This window comes from Periplaneta americana, chromosome 16 (assembly GCF_040183065.1).
Source record: "Periplaneta americana isolate PAMFEO1 chromosome 16, P.americana_PAMFEO1_priV1, whole genome shotgun sequence".
NCBI lineage: Eukaryota > Metazoa > Arthropoda > Insecta > Blattodea > Blattidae > Periplaneta > Periplaneta americana.
This window is the reverse complement of record NC_091132.1, coordinates 118,919,126-118,933,135: the sequence shown is the minus strand read 5'-3', so window position 1 is coordinate 118,933,135 and position 14,010 is coordinate 118,919,126. Positions and strand designations below refer to the sequence as shown.

Genomic DNA, 14,010 nt, shown 5'->3' with positions numbered 1-14,010 from the left:
TCATGTCTTTTTTCTTTAATGTCCAAATCTCACTTCCGTATAAAAGGGAGGGTAAATGTTAGATTATTATATATTTTTATTCTTGTGGATTTTTGTACTAAATTAGCTTTTAATGTATTATTTATTATTCCTAAAATTTGTGTAAATTTGGTGATTTTTTTGTTCACATCTTTTTCATTTTGATAAGATATTTCACAACCCAGATAATTGAAATTTTGTACTTGTTCTAGGCATTGCTTATTGTATATTATCTTACTTCTGATTGGATCTTGTCCCAAAAATGCCATTACTTTTGATTTTTGTGCTGAAATCTCCATCCCAAAATCTGATAATATTTTATTTAATGTATATAGTCCTCTTTGTAAGTTATCCTCTGAATTGGAAATTATAACTTTATCGTCTGCAAAGAGCAGGGTATTTAATGTTAAGGTACTGGTTATTATGATTCCTGATGTATAGATTTGGTTCCATTTAGAAATGTTTTCATTCATGTAAATATTAAATAGTGTTGGAGATAATGGGCAACCTTGTCTAACTCCATTATTAACATATTTTCTTTCGGATATACGATTATTTATTTTGACACTTATTTTATTGTCAGTGTAGATTTCTATTATGTTTTGTAATAGCAGATTTGGTATATTTTTTTCTTGTAAAAAGTCGAATAAAAGGTCTCTTTGAACCTTGTCAAAAGCTTTCACAAAATCGATAAATGCTATGTGGGTTTCTAAATTAAGTTCTCTTCTTTTTTCTAATAGTAACTTGATACTGAATAATGGATCTATCCATGATCTTCCATATTTATACAACATTAAATCGATGGTGTTAGGGTAAAGGGAGTTAAATAATTTTTTATGCAAATGATGTTTTGTTCCCCAGGAGAATACACAAGTTAAATTCTACAAGTGGGTGCACAAAAAACAAAATAATAGGCCTGCTAGCATTTGATGTGTTTTATTTGTGTAGAAAATTAACGCAATAAAGGTCCGATGTTTAATTTTCATTTAACTCAAAACTAATTTTTATGATGTGTCCAATACCAGTACTAAAGTATTCTATTCAGATATGAATGATTATGGAATTTCATGAATTAAAGCGTTGTAAGAGTAAAGAAAACGTCTAAATCTTCTCTATAAATAGGTACAATACTCTTACGTCTGCTAGATTCTGCAGTACTGGTGCGGCAATGAACACAACGTAGGGTGCAAATTCGGCTGTACGTAACACTTTGAGTGCTTGAGGTTCCACATCCAATATGGCCATTCTTCCCTCTTGATGAATTTTCCTGATTGTCTCCAATTTTGTACCGTACATAGCATCTTCATGAGTTCCTGTGAGCAAAATATATCATGTCATTAATTTATTTACACATAAACATTATTTCTTTATTATGATAAACCTCCTATGTTAAAAGTAAACACATAGCAAAGTAGTGATAGTACAATCCTGCACTAATGCCGCCACATCACTGTGCTCATTAGGCAATTATTATTCGTGCACACAAGAAGCACAGCCAATTTGTAATTATATTCTTTTCTGAATAAAAACCATGAAATCTCACTTTTCTTACCTTCCCATAAAGACAGAAATATTTACAGTATCGATACTTCAATTTTATAAATAAAGAATTAAATTCATTGAAGTTTTTGTAATAGATATAAAATCGTAATAGGAAAATAAATCGGCAGTTGTAAAATTAAGCAACCGTTAAGTAATAAATATCTTAACCTTAAAACACAGAGGTCATTCATAAAGTTAACATTTTTTAATTAACTAATCGATTTACAGTGTTCTTTTCAGTCAGTTATGTAATGATGCTCGTTACTTAGTAAGTTATTTAGCGCTAATTGAATTTGGTGTTACCGAAATAGTTTTTGGCAATATGAGGCCGAATATTCACCATGGAATTACTTAGCATTCGCCTTACATTTAAGGAAACCTCGGAAAAATCCCAATCAAACAAACTGCTCAAGCTGGACTCGACCCTACGTCCAAGTGCAGCTCCAGATAGGCACGAAAATGCACCTACTGCCTGAATTACACCAGTGGCTAATTTACAAATTATAACAATTATTATACTTAACATCACAATTTTGAGCAGAAGAGATAGTTTTGAATAGAGGAACATTTAGTATGTTAATTGTGAATTATAAAATTCTCTAAATAATTAATGTAATGCATTGAGTTCATAATTTCATATTCTAGACTCAAATATCGATCGAGATAGTTGTCACAGAATAAGATATTACGAACTTATGAAATATTCAAATATTGTTTAAATAATAATTTAACGAAAATATTTTGAATTATAATAGGCCTAAGATCGAAAGTTGCTTTTATTTGTATTTTTTCGTGACATTATAAAATTTATTTTATTGTTAATATTTATACAAGCTAACAGAGGATTGCCACAAACTTTGGAACTAAAACTAGGACACCCGCTCATTGTGCAAAAATTGATTTATAGCTGCCATCAGAGAAAATTTGCATTCAAGATTTACATTGTGATTAGGCACAGCGAAAATATACTGACAAATTTCCAATAATTCTGAATACTGTCCTGTCTGGTTTACAATTTTAAAAAATGTACTTGAACTTTTCTGCTTTCCCATTCATGAACACCCAAGTTTGTACTCACAAAGATTTTCAAGTAAATAAACTGACCAAACACTTAAGATTCTGAAAGCTGCACTTTTTTTTTTAAATAATTGATTAAATGGCGATCTTACTCGTGTCAATTGTGTAAGCATGTGCGGCTTACAGCTGTTTCGGTGCTTCTTCACACCATCCTCAGAGCCTACTAGATCTCGGCGTCATCTCGAACTTCGCTGCCTGTTGTGTGGGTGCGTTAGATTGTTGAAAAGTGTTGAAATGTGGTGTCAAATAGTGTGTGTGTGTTCTGAAATTGATCTGTGTTGAGAATTTGATCGGGGTGTGTTTTAGTGTGTCTGTATATTTCATATTGTTCTAGTGTGTTGAGTTTCTGGTTTTTGGGTTGTATGTGTAGGATTTCCATGTCTGTATTTATGTTATTGTATGTTATTGTATGTGTGGTTAGCATTAGTAATATGTTCGGCATATGTAGATGTATTGTATTCTCTCGTTATTGCTTTAATGTGTTCTTTGTATCGAGTTTGGAATGATCTGCCTGTCTGTCCAATGTAGAAACTGTCGCAACTATTGCATGTGAGTTTGTATACGCCTGTGTGGTTGTATTTATTTGTTTGTGTTGTTTGTGTGTTGAGATGTCTTTGCAGTATGTTTTCTGTTCTGTATGCTATGTTGTATTTCTGTTTTTTGAATGAGGATGCGATCTTGTGTGTGTTTTTGTTTTCGTATGTTAGTGTGATGTATTTCTGGTGTTCTTGTGTTTGTGTTGTGTTTTGTGTGTTTTTGTGTTCGTTGAGTTTTTCTTTTGTTTTTAGGTAAGTCAATGTCTCTTCTGTATCATTATATCACTTCTATATCACTATTTAAAGTTTTCAACAAGTTCGACTAAATCACACAATAGATACAATATATTGTAGTAACCTTAAAATACAAAGAAGCTGTAAACCAGCTCATAATTGGGACATCTGACCGTCCCAAACGAATTTGTTGGGACACCGGGACAGTGGACACAGAAGCGGTGACAATCTCGGAAAACCAGGACATATGGCAACCCTGAGCTAACATTAACACTATTAACGATAATAAAATAAATACTAGAGCTTTTATTAGTCTTTTTAATAGACTTATTAGACTAGTTCAGGCTTGCAGAACTCGTAAGTAGGGGAAATATGACGTCAGTCTCACTCCACTTCTATTGGGAATGATCAACTTCCGCGTAGGGTTCTTTACATTCTCTGGCCGTCAGTGGCGGCATGTAATTTTCAAAAAGGATTGTAATAAATTCATTTTTTTTATAACGCGTTATCTCGTTTCAAGTTTTACAATTATGCTAGATTTCCTGTCGGTAGTTTCTTTGAGATTTCTTTGCATCTAACCTGTTTTAGATTTTCGAAAACTTTCCTCCTATCAACACCTATGGAAACATAAATTTATAGCATTTAAGTAATGAACCTTGAAAGTCACTATTAATTTCAATTCAAAATGAACACAACAAGTGACGTCCTTAATTTTACAGTACAGTATATATATAAATAATCAATATACAGTTCGTAATAATGAACTTACCCGAAAGTTTGTGCATTCCATAATTCTTAATATGGACTTTGTTGAAATGTGGTTTAATATTGAAATGACGAGTAGATATAAATTGGACGGGACACACTAAACAAGCAATTCTTTCGTCTTCAACAACAAAATAATCATATTCCCATTTCCTTTGGAAGTAGTGTTCCTTCACGGGTTTAGATTTTGCCATGTTCCAATTCTCTTTAAACTGCAGTATGCGTATTATTTGTTTGTTTGTTTACTTATTTACTTACTTACTTACTTATTTAGGCCTACTTATTTACTTAATTATTTATTTATTTACTTAATTATTTACTTATTTATTTACTTTTTACTTATTTACTTATTCATTTATTTACTTTTTACTTATTTACTTATTTATTTTTTTACTTATATATATATATATATATATATATATTTGGCTGGAGTGCGTTACAATGTTGAATGACAGCATTGACATCCGGTCATATAGCTATCACTCACTTATCAATGCACAATTCATTTATCGTCCTATTACTAGTAAAACCAGTTAAGACCAGTAATACAAGTTTTTTAAAAACAGGAATTAAAACTTTATTAATTCTAGACAAATCATAATAAATTTTTCAAATATAGTAATTGGTTTGTTGCCTGCATGCAACATTTCGGACTTGTTTCATTTTAGTAGAATACAGAGCATGGAAAGACAAGTCGGAGACTATACTTAACTTATTTTACACAAAAAGTGGATTATTACGATTACAGTATTGGATATCGACCACATATTGTCATGTAAGTTTCTATCCATTTAATATAAAACACAAATTAATTTTAAAATTGTTTAAAATTGGGTCATCAACTTACTGATTTCAATTATTTCCAGATTGGATGAACAGCATCATCGTCAAATTAAATATACATTACTATCAACATTAAACAACTCAACTTATAATATACTGGCATTTATAAGACAACCATATTAATTTGAAAAACATTCAAGACAAATTACGAAACACACACCATGATACACACGTTCTGAATGGTTGAAATATGTGCATTATTGGGAAACAGAAATATGAATATAATAAATGTAATTAAATACTGTAATTTGCAACTCTTCACACTCATAATACATAATTACTTTAGTTTTATATTTTATTATTTTTTATTCCTTGTATATCATGTTACTTCATTATTCCATGTGTGAAGACTTGCAAACATATACATTTTGCAACTTACACGTGTATTTTAATTAATTGACAATAAGGACAGTCATACAAGAATGTCAATGCGTATCATAACCATATTGGTTTTTAGTATGTTCTATTTTGCATGCCACTAAATATGTTTTGTATTTGTAGAGATTATTGATATTGCTGAAATGTACGTCATATCTGATGATGTTGGCGTAGTCCAACGAAAACGTTCATACATCTTTTAAACATGTAATGCAAAGGTTTAACACCTTAAACATATGCTGTGAAGTCAGTGACTGAAATAAATACTTTTAATATATAATATGGATTTAATCGGCTTTACTAGTAATAGGACGATATTACATAGGTAGACCTTCTTACATTATATGCACACGTACATTTTAAAGTTCATTTTACATGTCTCTTAATTTATTTATTTCCCTCACTCATTTTTCTCTTATTTTCTAAAGGTATGTTCCTAAAGATTTTATTATCTGTTCATTTGTAATTCTTGATAGCGTATTGTATACCTGCCGCCGCAAGAATGAATTTATGCAGCCGAGCGTAACTAGAACATCATGACCGCACTGGTAGAAAAGATGAGTGGGATAAGAAAGGGGAATAAAGAGTCGCTCTGAGGAGCTACAGTTCTGCAGGTCTGGACTAGTTGGTAGGTTTCTGGTTAGCTTGTTGGTTCGTTGTATGATTGATTGGTTCCTAAACCTTCAGACATGGTCTACAAAAAAACTTTCTTGAATCTGCTAATTTGGAAATGCGAAGAATATAATTTCTGAGGTGAACCACCTGCATGATATGTTTCACTACTTTCGATGATAGAATTATGATGACAATATGGGTCGATAAATTTTATATTGAGCATAATCAGGAACAGGCTTATTTTACTTGCCACACAACTACGACATGGTCCTCCCAGCATTATTTCCCTTCTAAAAGAAGCCATGGTAAGAATTCTCGTTAGAAATCCATTTAAGCTAAAGAAGCTCGTTTTAATGGCCAACATGGTAACCACTCGACCTTGACTAGTGAGACATTGAACTGGCTTTCGATTAAGTTTTACTTTTATAATGTATTATTTTTTTACAAATGTTATTCTACTTACCATATTCTAGATATTCATTCGCTGCAATATCAGCCATCATTTCATCGTGTGATACAAAGTAATAGTTCCTCCCATTTTCCTCGTCATTTCTTGGTGGCCTCGTTGTATCTGGAAAGATAATCAAGTTACTAGCAACAAATATGTGGTAGATTTTAATTTTCTCCTAATATATTTACCATGTCACTTATAACCGAAAAATATATGAATATAATTTTGTGCCATATTTTGTTTTATGAGAAACACCACATTGCCTTTCCAAACAAGTGTGCGTAAAATGTCATCCTGCAAAAATATTTTACAAAATATAGAAATCTTGACCTTACCTTGTGAGTATAAGCTTTGCCTGACGATGTTTTATGTTTAAAATCGAGATACTACTAGCACTAGTCAGAATATTTATAATTTTAATATAAGACAAAAATCTGATCTCTAACTATCCTTTGTTAGTCTGAGCTGTTACAAGAAGGAGTTCACTAGTCATGTATGACAGTCTTCAATGCAATGCCTAATATATCTTAGAACAATGGTGTCAGAGTTGTAAGCTCCGAAACCGGTTATGGTGCTAGAGACGTCCAGTCGGAGTGTGAACTTGCTTATGTCTGTGGAAGCACCGGAGCACACAACGAGTTATAGTGGAGCACTCCGCTCCGTTTAGGCTGTGTCTGACAACGCTGTCTTAGAACTTTGAAGGACTAAGACAAAAAGTGTATAACAGAATTAACAAAATTTCTCCATATTCATATATTCTACTTCACTGATGAACTGTTTATGCTTATAAAATAAATTAATCTACTTATTTTGAATCAATATTATGCATTCTCCAGTCTTTCTTATTTTCTGCCTTCCTCTTTATCTCGTCATATGATCCATATATCAGTGGCGTATGCTGAACCTGGAGTTTGGGTGTTCTGTTAAAAATATATAGTTGGTCTATCTCGCACAATTATTATAGGCCTAAGTGAAATATCGGGTGAACATTAACTACCATTTTTAATATATAATTTAGTATTGTTTATATTTAATAACTAGGAGGCGGATGTTGATGACCTAAAAAAATGATAATTAAAATGCCCTTAAACAAATGGAAAAATTAAATGAAATTAAAAGAAAATGACATTTAAATATTATTCAAAGTACTCGCACCACAACTTCTTAAAAATTAATCACCTTGTTTCAATGAATGCCCTGCAAATGCCGGAGAAAGGAGGCAATCAGAAATAATGTTATTCAAAATTGCATTATTTATGATCAAACAATAACCATGGCCAGCAAAATAACCTGTGTGAAGTTTCACAATCCGCTAACCATTCTACATTTTCATATTGTGAAATAGAAAAATGTCTAGTGTATTGTTTGCTTTTTGTTTTATATTATTGCACTAAATGCGGAAGTGGCGGGGTAGGTCTACCCTTATTCACTATATGTAATTTCTCTTCTAGTGGGCGAGAAGAGAATGGCTTTTGCAAAAGATATTTTACAGTATACATTTCCAAGTGCTATTATCATTAAATAAGTAATTTAAATTGTTCATCTGCGCTGGCACACAGCTATGAACCCTAGTAAAACCTAAACATAGTAAATTCACTCACACAAACAGTAAACACACACGTCAAACACAATATTTTGTAACGCTATAGTTGACAAGTTGAGTTGCCTGTATACAGGACGACCTGCGAGCTTGAGAGAAGCGAGTATCCCCACCATGCCACCTTGCGTGCGCAGAGCATTATAGCAGTAACTCTCAGCAGGAGATGTTCTTTTGTACGGACAGGACAACCAGACCGACCTCATCCCACTTCATCAGGCAGAGCGTACGTTATGAAACGAAAGCCGTTCTGGGGATGGTGTGCACATTCAACCAGCAGGCATTTAAAATATTTAAATGGTAATAAATTAAAGTTAGTCTTGAACTATATACGTCAACTTCCAATGAGATTACCACGCATTCAAATTGTGATAAATTAAAATTATTATTATTGCATTATATAAAACAACTTAAAATAAAAAAATGAGATTACAGAATTTACAGGGTGTCCAGCGCACACCTTGAACACCCGCAATATACGGTCCTGCCATATATCTTAATGTCGTCTATCATCTGATATCTTCTTCTGCCCCGAACTCTTCTCTCGTTCACCATTCCTTTTAGTACATCATTCAGAAGGCAGTTTCTTCTCAACCAGTGACCCAGCCAATTCCTTTTACTCTTTCTGATCAGTTTCAGCATCATTCTTTCTTCATCCACTCTTTCCAACACAGCTTCGTTTCTTGTTCTGTCTGTTCATTTCACACGTTCCATCCTTCTCACATTTCGAATGCTTCTAGTTGCTTCTCTTCACTTCGTCGTAATGTTCATGTTTCTGCCCCATACAATGCTACCCTCCACACAAAGCATTTCACTAGTCTCTTGCTTAGTTCTTTCTCCAGAGGTTGGCAGAAAGTGCTCCTTTTTCTATTAAAAGTTTTCTATGTCATTGCTACTCTCCTTTTGACTTCTTGGCAGCAGCTCATGTTACTGCATATAGTACACCCCAAGTATTTGAAACTGTCCATTTGCTCTATTCGCGCTCATATATGACCATAAATTATACATACTTCTCTCCTTATCTGTAAGTAACACTGTTTTCATTATTTTATAATTAATAAAAGAAATACGATTCTAGTGACACATTACACAGGGTTGTAAGAAGTATGGTAAATAATATACGTTGTAATATTTCAGCCTGGGGAAACTTGTAGGTCTATGGCAAACAACAGTAATAACTGTATTATATTATCTGGATACATGAACGGAAAACAGTATTATTACACGATGTGAAACAAGCATTAGAATAACTCTTCTCGGGTTCTCAGCCAGGTGAGTTGGAGATTAGCTCCTGATTGGCTGCCGCTTCCACCAACCAGAATGCGCCTGGCGATCGGGACTAGGAACTAGCTCCTGATTGGCCCGCAGCGGGAAGCCCTACTATTGCATATATACCGGCTAGACATGGTCCCACATCACTTCATTCCCTGAAGAAGATGGCAGAGCTAGCCGTCGAAAGCTTGGAAGCTAATCTCCAACTCACCTGGCTGAGAACCCGAGAAGAGTTATTCTACATCAAATGCCAGGAAAGCCTCAAGTCATACATTGAAACAAGTATTATATAATTATAATACTGATTGATTACATGAGCAATAGCAAAGAGACATGGAGAGAAGTTTCGTCACAGAAATGAATTTTTGGAGGAAGGCGATGAGGAATTAAGGAGTGAATATATAAGTAATATTATAATCAACGAACTAATGGATGTAGAAAGACAAAGTAAATTACAGTACAGTATATTGCAATGATTCAAGAAAATTGTAGGATGGGTTATGGCTAAAAGCAATGATAAACTGAGTGGAAGGAAGGAAATTAGAAGAAACTGCACAAATAGGACTGAACGATGAATATGCCGTGGGAAAGGATGAGTGGGAGGGGAAACTGTGGAGAAAAACAGATTATAATCCCACATGTTTAAATTAATATTTCGTTTTGAATTACATCTTTGTAATCTGTTTTGCTGAGGAAGAACACAATATTGTAGACATTTTCAATAAATAAAATACATAAATATATACGAGGTTCATCCAGGAAGTAAGTTCCAGTCGCGTCCAGAGATGGCATGACTAGTTGAATTGGAATGCACATGCGTAGCAGTAGAGAGGGGTATGTGGGAATAATGCAGTGCAGTTTCAGTCTTGTGATGGCAGTAGTTATTGCACAGCGCTAGGAGAAAATGGCTGCACTGATATTGTCTCCCGCCAACTGCGAGATTCGTGCAGTTATCCGATTTCTGCACGCTCAGAAGCAATCTCCAGCAGAGATCCACCGCCAATTGTGCAACATGTATGGATCCGACATTATGAGCGACAGTATGGTCAGATGATGGTGCAGGCAATTCACTGAAAGCCGAACCAATGTGCACGATGAAGAGCATAGTGGCTGATCATCCCTGGTGATGCCAGAACTGATGGAAAGTGTGCGGCAAGCAGTTTTGCAGAACCGGCACTTCACAATTTCGGGACTCTTTGGTCAATTCCCCCAGATGTCTCGCTCACTGCTGCACGAAATCGTCTCCCAGTGGCTTGGTTTTCGGAAAGTGTGTGCAAGATGAGTGCCAAAGCAGCTGACAGATGAACACAAAATGAAATGTCTGGCCGCAGCATTGACATTCCTCCAGCAGTATTCAGAGAAAGGTGACGAGTTTCTCGACAATGTTGTCACTGGAGATGAAACATGAGTGTCGCAGGCCATACCAGAAACAAAACAGCAACCCATGCATTGACGGCATAGTGGTTCACCTATGAGGACCAAATTCAAGCAGACAATCTCTGTCAAAAAAATCATGTGCATTGTCTTCTGGAATCGACGTGGTATCCTCATGTGCTAGTTTTTACCGCGAGGGGAGACGATTAATGCTGAGTGATATTGTCAGACATTGCGAAATCTGAGGATGGCGATCCAGAACAAGAGACGTGGAATGCTAACAAGAGGCACTACGCTTTAGCACAATGCACGACCCCATGCAGCCAACGCCACACAGAATCTGTTGCTTCAGTTTGGACGGGAGATCTTCGACCATCCACCCTACAGCCCCGACCTCGCACCATGTGACTTTCATCTCATCTGTCTCATGAAGTGCTTTCTGGCAGGAAAACGTTTCCACAACGACGCTGAGGTACAGACTGCAGTGACTTCATGGCTCCAGATGTGGCAGAAAACTATTATGATACGGGCATACAAACGTTGCTGCCCTGATACGATAAATGCCTCAATAACGGTAGTGACTATGTTGAGAAGTAACCAGTGAATCTCTGTAAATAGAGCAATAAATATTTCTTACTTAGTGATGTTTTTGTTTTCTTTATCGGGCATTGGAACTTACTTCCTGGATGAACCTCGTACATTATATTTATTTTCCTACAACATTTATATTTATATTTGCTTCAATTTTAATAAGTTCACTCTCTCTCTCTCTCTCTCTCTCTCTCTATATATATATATATATATATATATATATATATATATATATATATATATATGTATATATATGAGTACCGGGTCTTTCCCGGGGGTAATAAGGCGGTCAGAGTGTGGTGCCGACCACACCACCTCATTCTAGTGCCGAGGTCATGGAAAGCATGGGGCTCTACCTCCATGCCCCCCCCAAGTGCCTTCATGGCATATTACGGGGATACCTTTACCTTTACCTTATATATAAAAATTATATTATGTATTTTGAACTACTTACGTGGGATAGGGTATGCATACTTGTCGGGATTTTTTGCTATTAGTGTGTTTTTTATATGTCTTCTGCCAACTCCGTGAGCTCCTAGAAGCACTAAGGTCTTCCTCTGGAATGCTGGATCAGACACTATTGATTACATAAAAACAGTCAGTCTTTCGTCACCTGATACCTTGAGTGTTCATGTACAAGAACATGAAAGGATTTTTGAAGTTCCTTTATTTTTATGTGGGAGTGAGATGGTAGAAGGGTAACAACAATTGAGGGAAAATACTGCATGCATTAATTTGCAGATACAACAAATATAAAAATTTTTCCAGTCCTGAGAGGAAATAGAAATGAATATTACAGATTTTAATGACATGATTCTTGTTGAATACTAGAAACAGTTATATGAAGATGTTACTACTGTTCACATTGACGTTACAGAACACTCTAGTTTCCAGGCGATACATTCACAGGTACTTAGAAATAAAACGTTAAAAAAAAAAAAAAAAAACAATAATAATAAGGGTGCACCATACCCTTCAATTCTGAATAGCATATCTTGGAATTTTTAAACTGATTATGTAACTACACTGTATTAATTGCAAGATAATTCTATCGCCAATAGATTTAATAATCGTGAGATATTTTGGCAAGATGAGACCGAGAATTCGCCATGGATTACCTGACATTTGTCCTTCAGTTGGGGAAAACCTCGGAAAAAACTCAAACCAGTAATCAGCCCGAGCAAGATTCGAACCTATACCCGAACACAGTCTTGGGTAAGGAGATCATCGCCTTACACATGAGCTATGCCGATGACACAGTTTGGAAAGCATTCTTCCTCAAATTATTATCAAAACAGACATTTCTAAAACCCAATTTCTTTACATTAAATTTTTTAGAACTTAATTTTTGTTAAAGTTGCTCATTCCTAATACTTATGAAAGTAAAACACAATATGCGTTTCTGGAACAATTTTATTGTTGGAACAAAGATGTAGGCCTACAAAGTCAGAACAGAAATTTTATTAAATTCTATCACTGAACATGGGCAATATTAATTTACATATTATTTCTAATAAAAATATCATAAACAAGTGTTGATTTTTACTTGTTTAGTAAACTCTGTGCAAAAAAGGCAAAAGTAGGAAGATTGTTTTAATAACTTTTAATTAATAAACTGTACGGTATCTAGAAAATATGTACCGGTATTAATAGTGAAGTTATCATTACTTGTTTGGATGATGATGATGATCATTACAATATTAGAATTAGCAAAATGAAGTTTCAGGAAACTCAAGCAACAATAATATAGCTTTAGAAAAAAATAGGATAAATATCTGAGAATTTTGGCTCAGTTCTATTGTTACTTTAATGCTATGAAAATTATTATCCTATTGTTCACATATAAAGTACTATACAGGTTATTTATGATGCCATATACTGGTATTTATATTATACATAGTAACCATGAAAGTATCACCTCTCTAAAATTTTCTTAGATACTGCATTCATTCTTAATTTCAAAAATATTGATCTTTCACATTTTTGCAAAGACAGGGATTTAGAAATTTGTGCTGTTGAATTAGAAAATGAAACATATAATTTCATTATAATATGTCTATATAGAGCACCATCTGAAGACTACGAAAATTTTATTCATTTATTGGATGTAGGTCATCCCATATTATTTGCAGATGACACAAGTATAGTAATTACAGCCAATAACTCCAACGCAAATTAGTATTAAATTGTAACAAAACTAACATAATTCAATTTAAATCCTGTCCAAATTCAACCTCGCAAATTTCAAGCGCAATAATTAACAATAGATCCCTATTAGAAACAACAACAACAACAACCAAAATTCAAGGCTTAAAAATCGATAATGTGTTAAATTGGAAAAATCATATTAAAGAAATTACCCCCAAACTAAATTCAGCTTGTTTTGCTATTAGATATATGCAAAAGATAGTACATATCAATACCTTAAAAACAATATACTTTCACTCCGTAATGAGTTTTGGAATAATATTCTGGGGAAATTCCACAGATAGTAACAGTATATTCCTATTACAAAAAAGAGTAATTAGAATAATAGTAGGTGCCAAATCTAGGGAATCGTGTAGGGCTATTTTTAAAAAACTACAAATAATGCCCATGGCTTGTCAGTATATCTTTTCATTAATAATCTTCTTCTTATATAATCGTGAAAACTTCGTAACTAATTCAACAGTTCATAGCATAAATACACGTCAAAAAAATGACTCATACTCCACTGG

General features: G+C 34.0%; 1 protein-coding gene across 12 annotated transcripts in view; it reads right to left on the bottom strand.

The window, feature by feature from the left end:
• Positions 1-14,010, bottom strand: part of CASK (peripheral plasma membrane protein CASK) — a 766,374-nt gene that overhangs the window by 15,216 nt on the left and 737,148 nt on the right. For 8 of the 12 annotated variants that reach the window (XM_069812912.1, XM_069812916.1, XM_069812913.1 and 5 more), the window contains 3 exons: positions 11,748-11,870; positions 6,472-6,579; positions 1,156-1,331 (listed from right to left, as the gene is read on the bottom strand). In XM_069812912.1, the coding sequence (XP_069669013.1) occupies positions 1,156-1,331; positions 6,472-6,579; positions 11,748-11,870 (407 nt within the window). The remainder of the gene's footprint in view (positions 1-1,155; positions 1,332-6,471; positions 6,580-11,747; positions 11,871-14,010) is intronic. The other 4 variants (XM_069812914.1, XM_069812918.1, XM_069812921.1 and 1 more) reach the window with 1 other exon arrangement.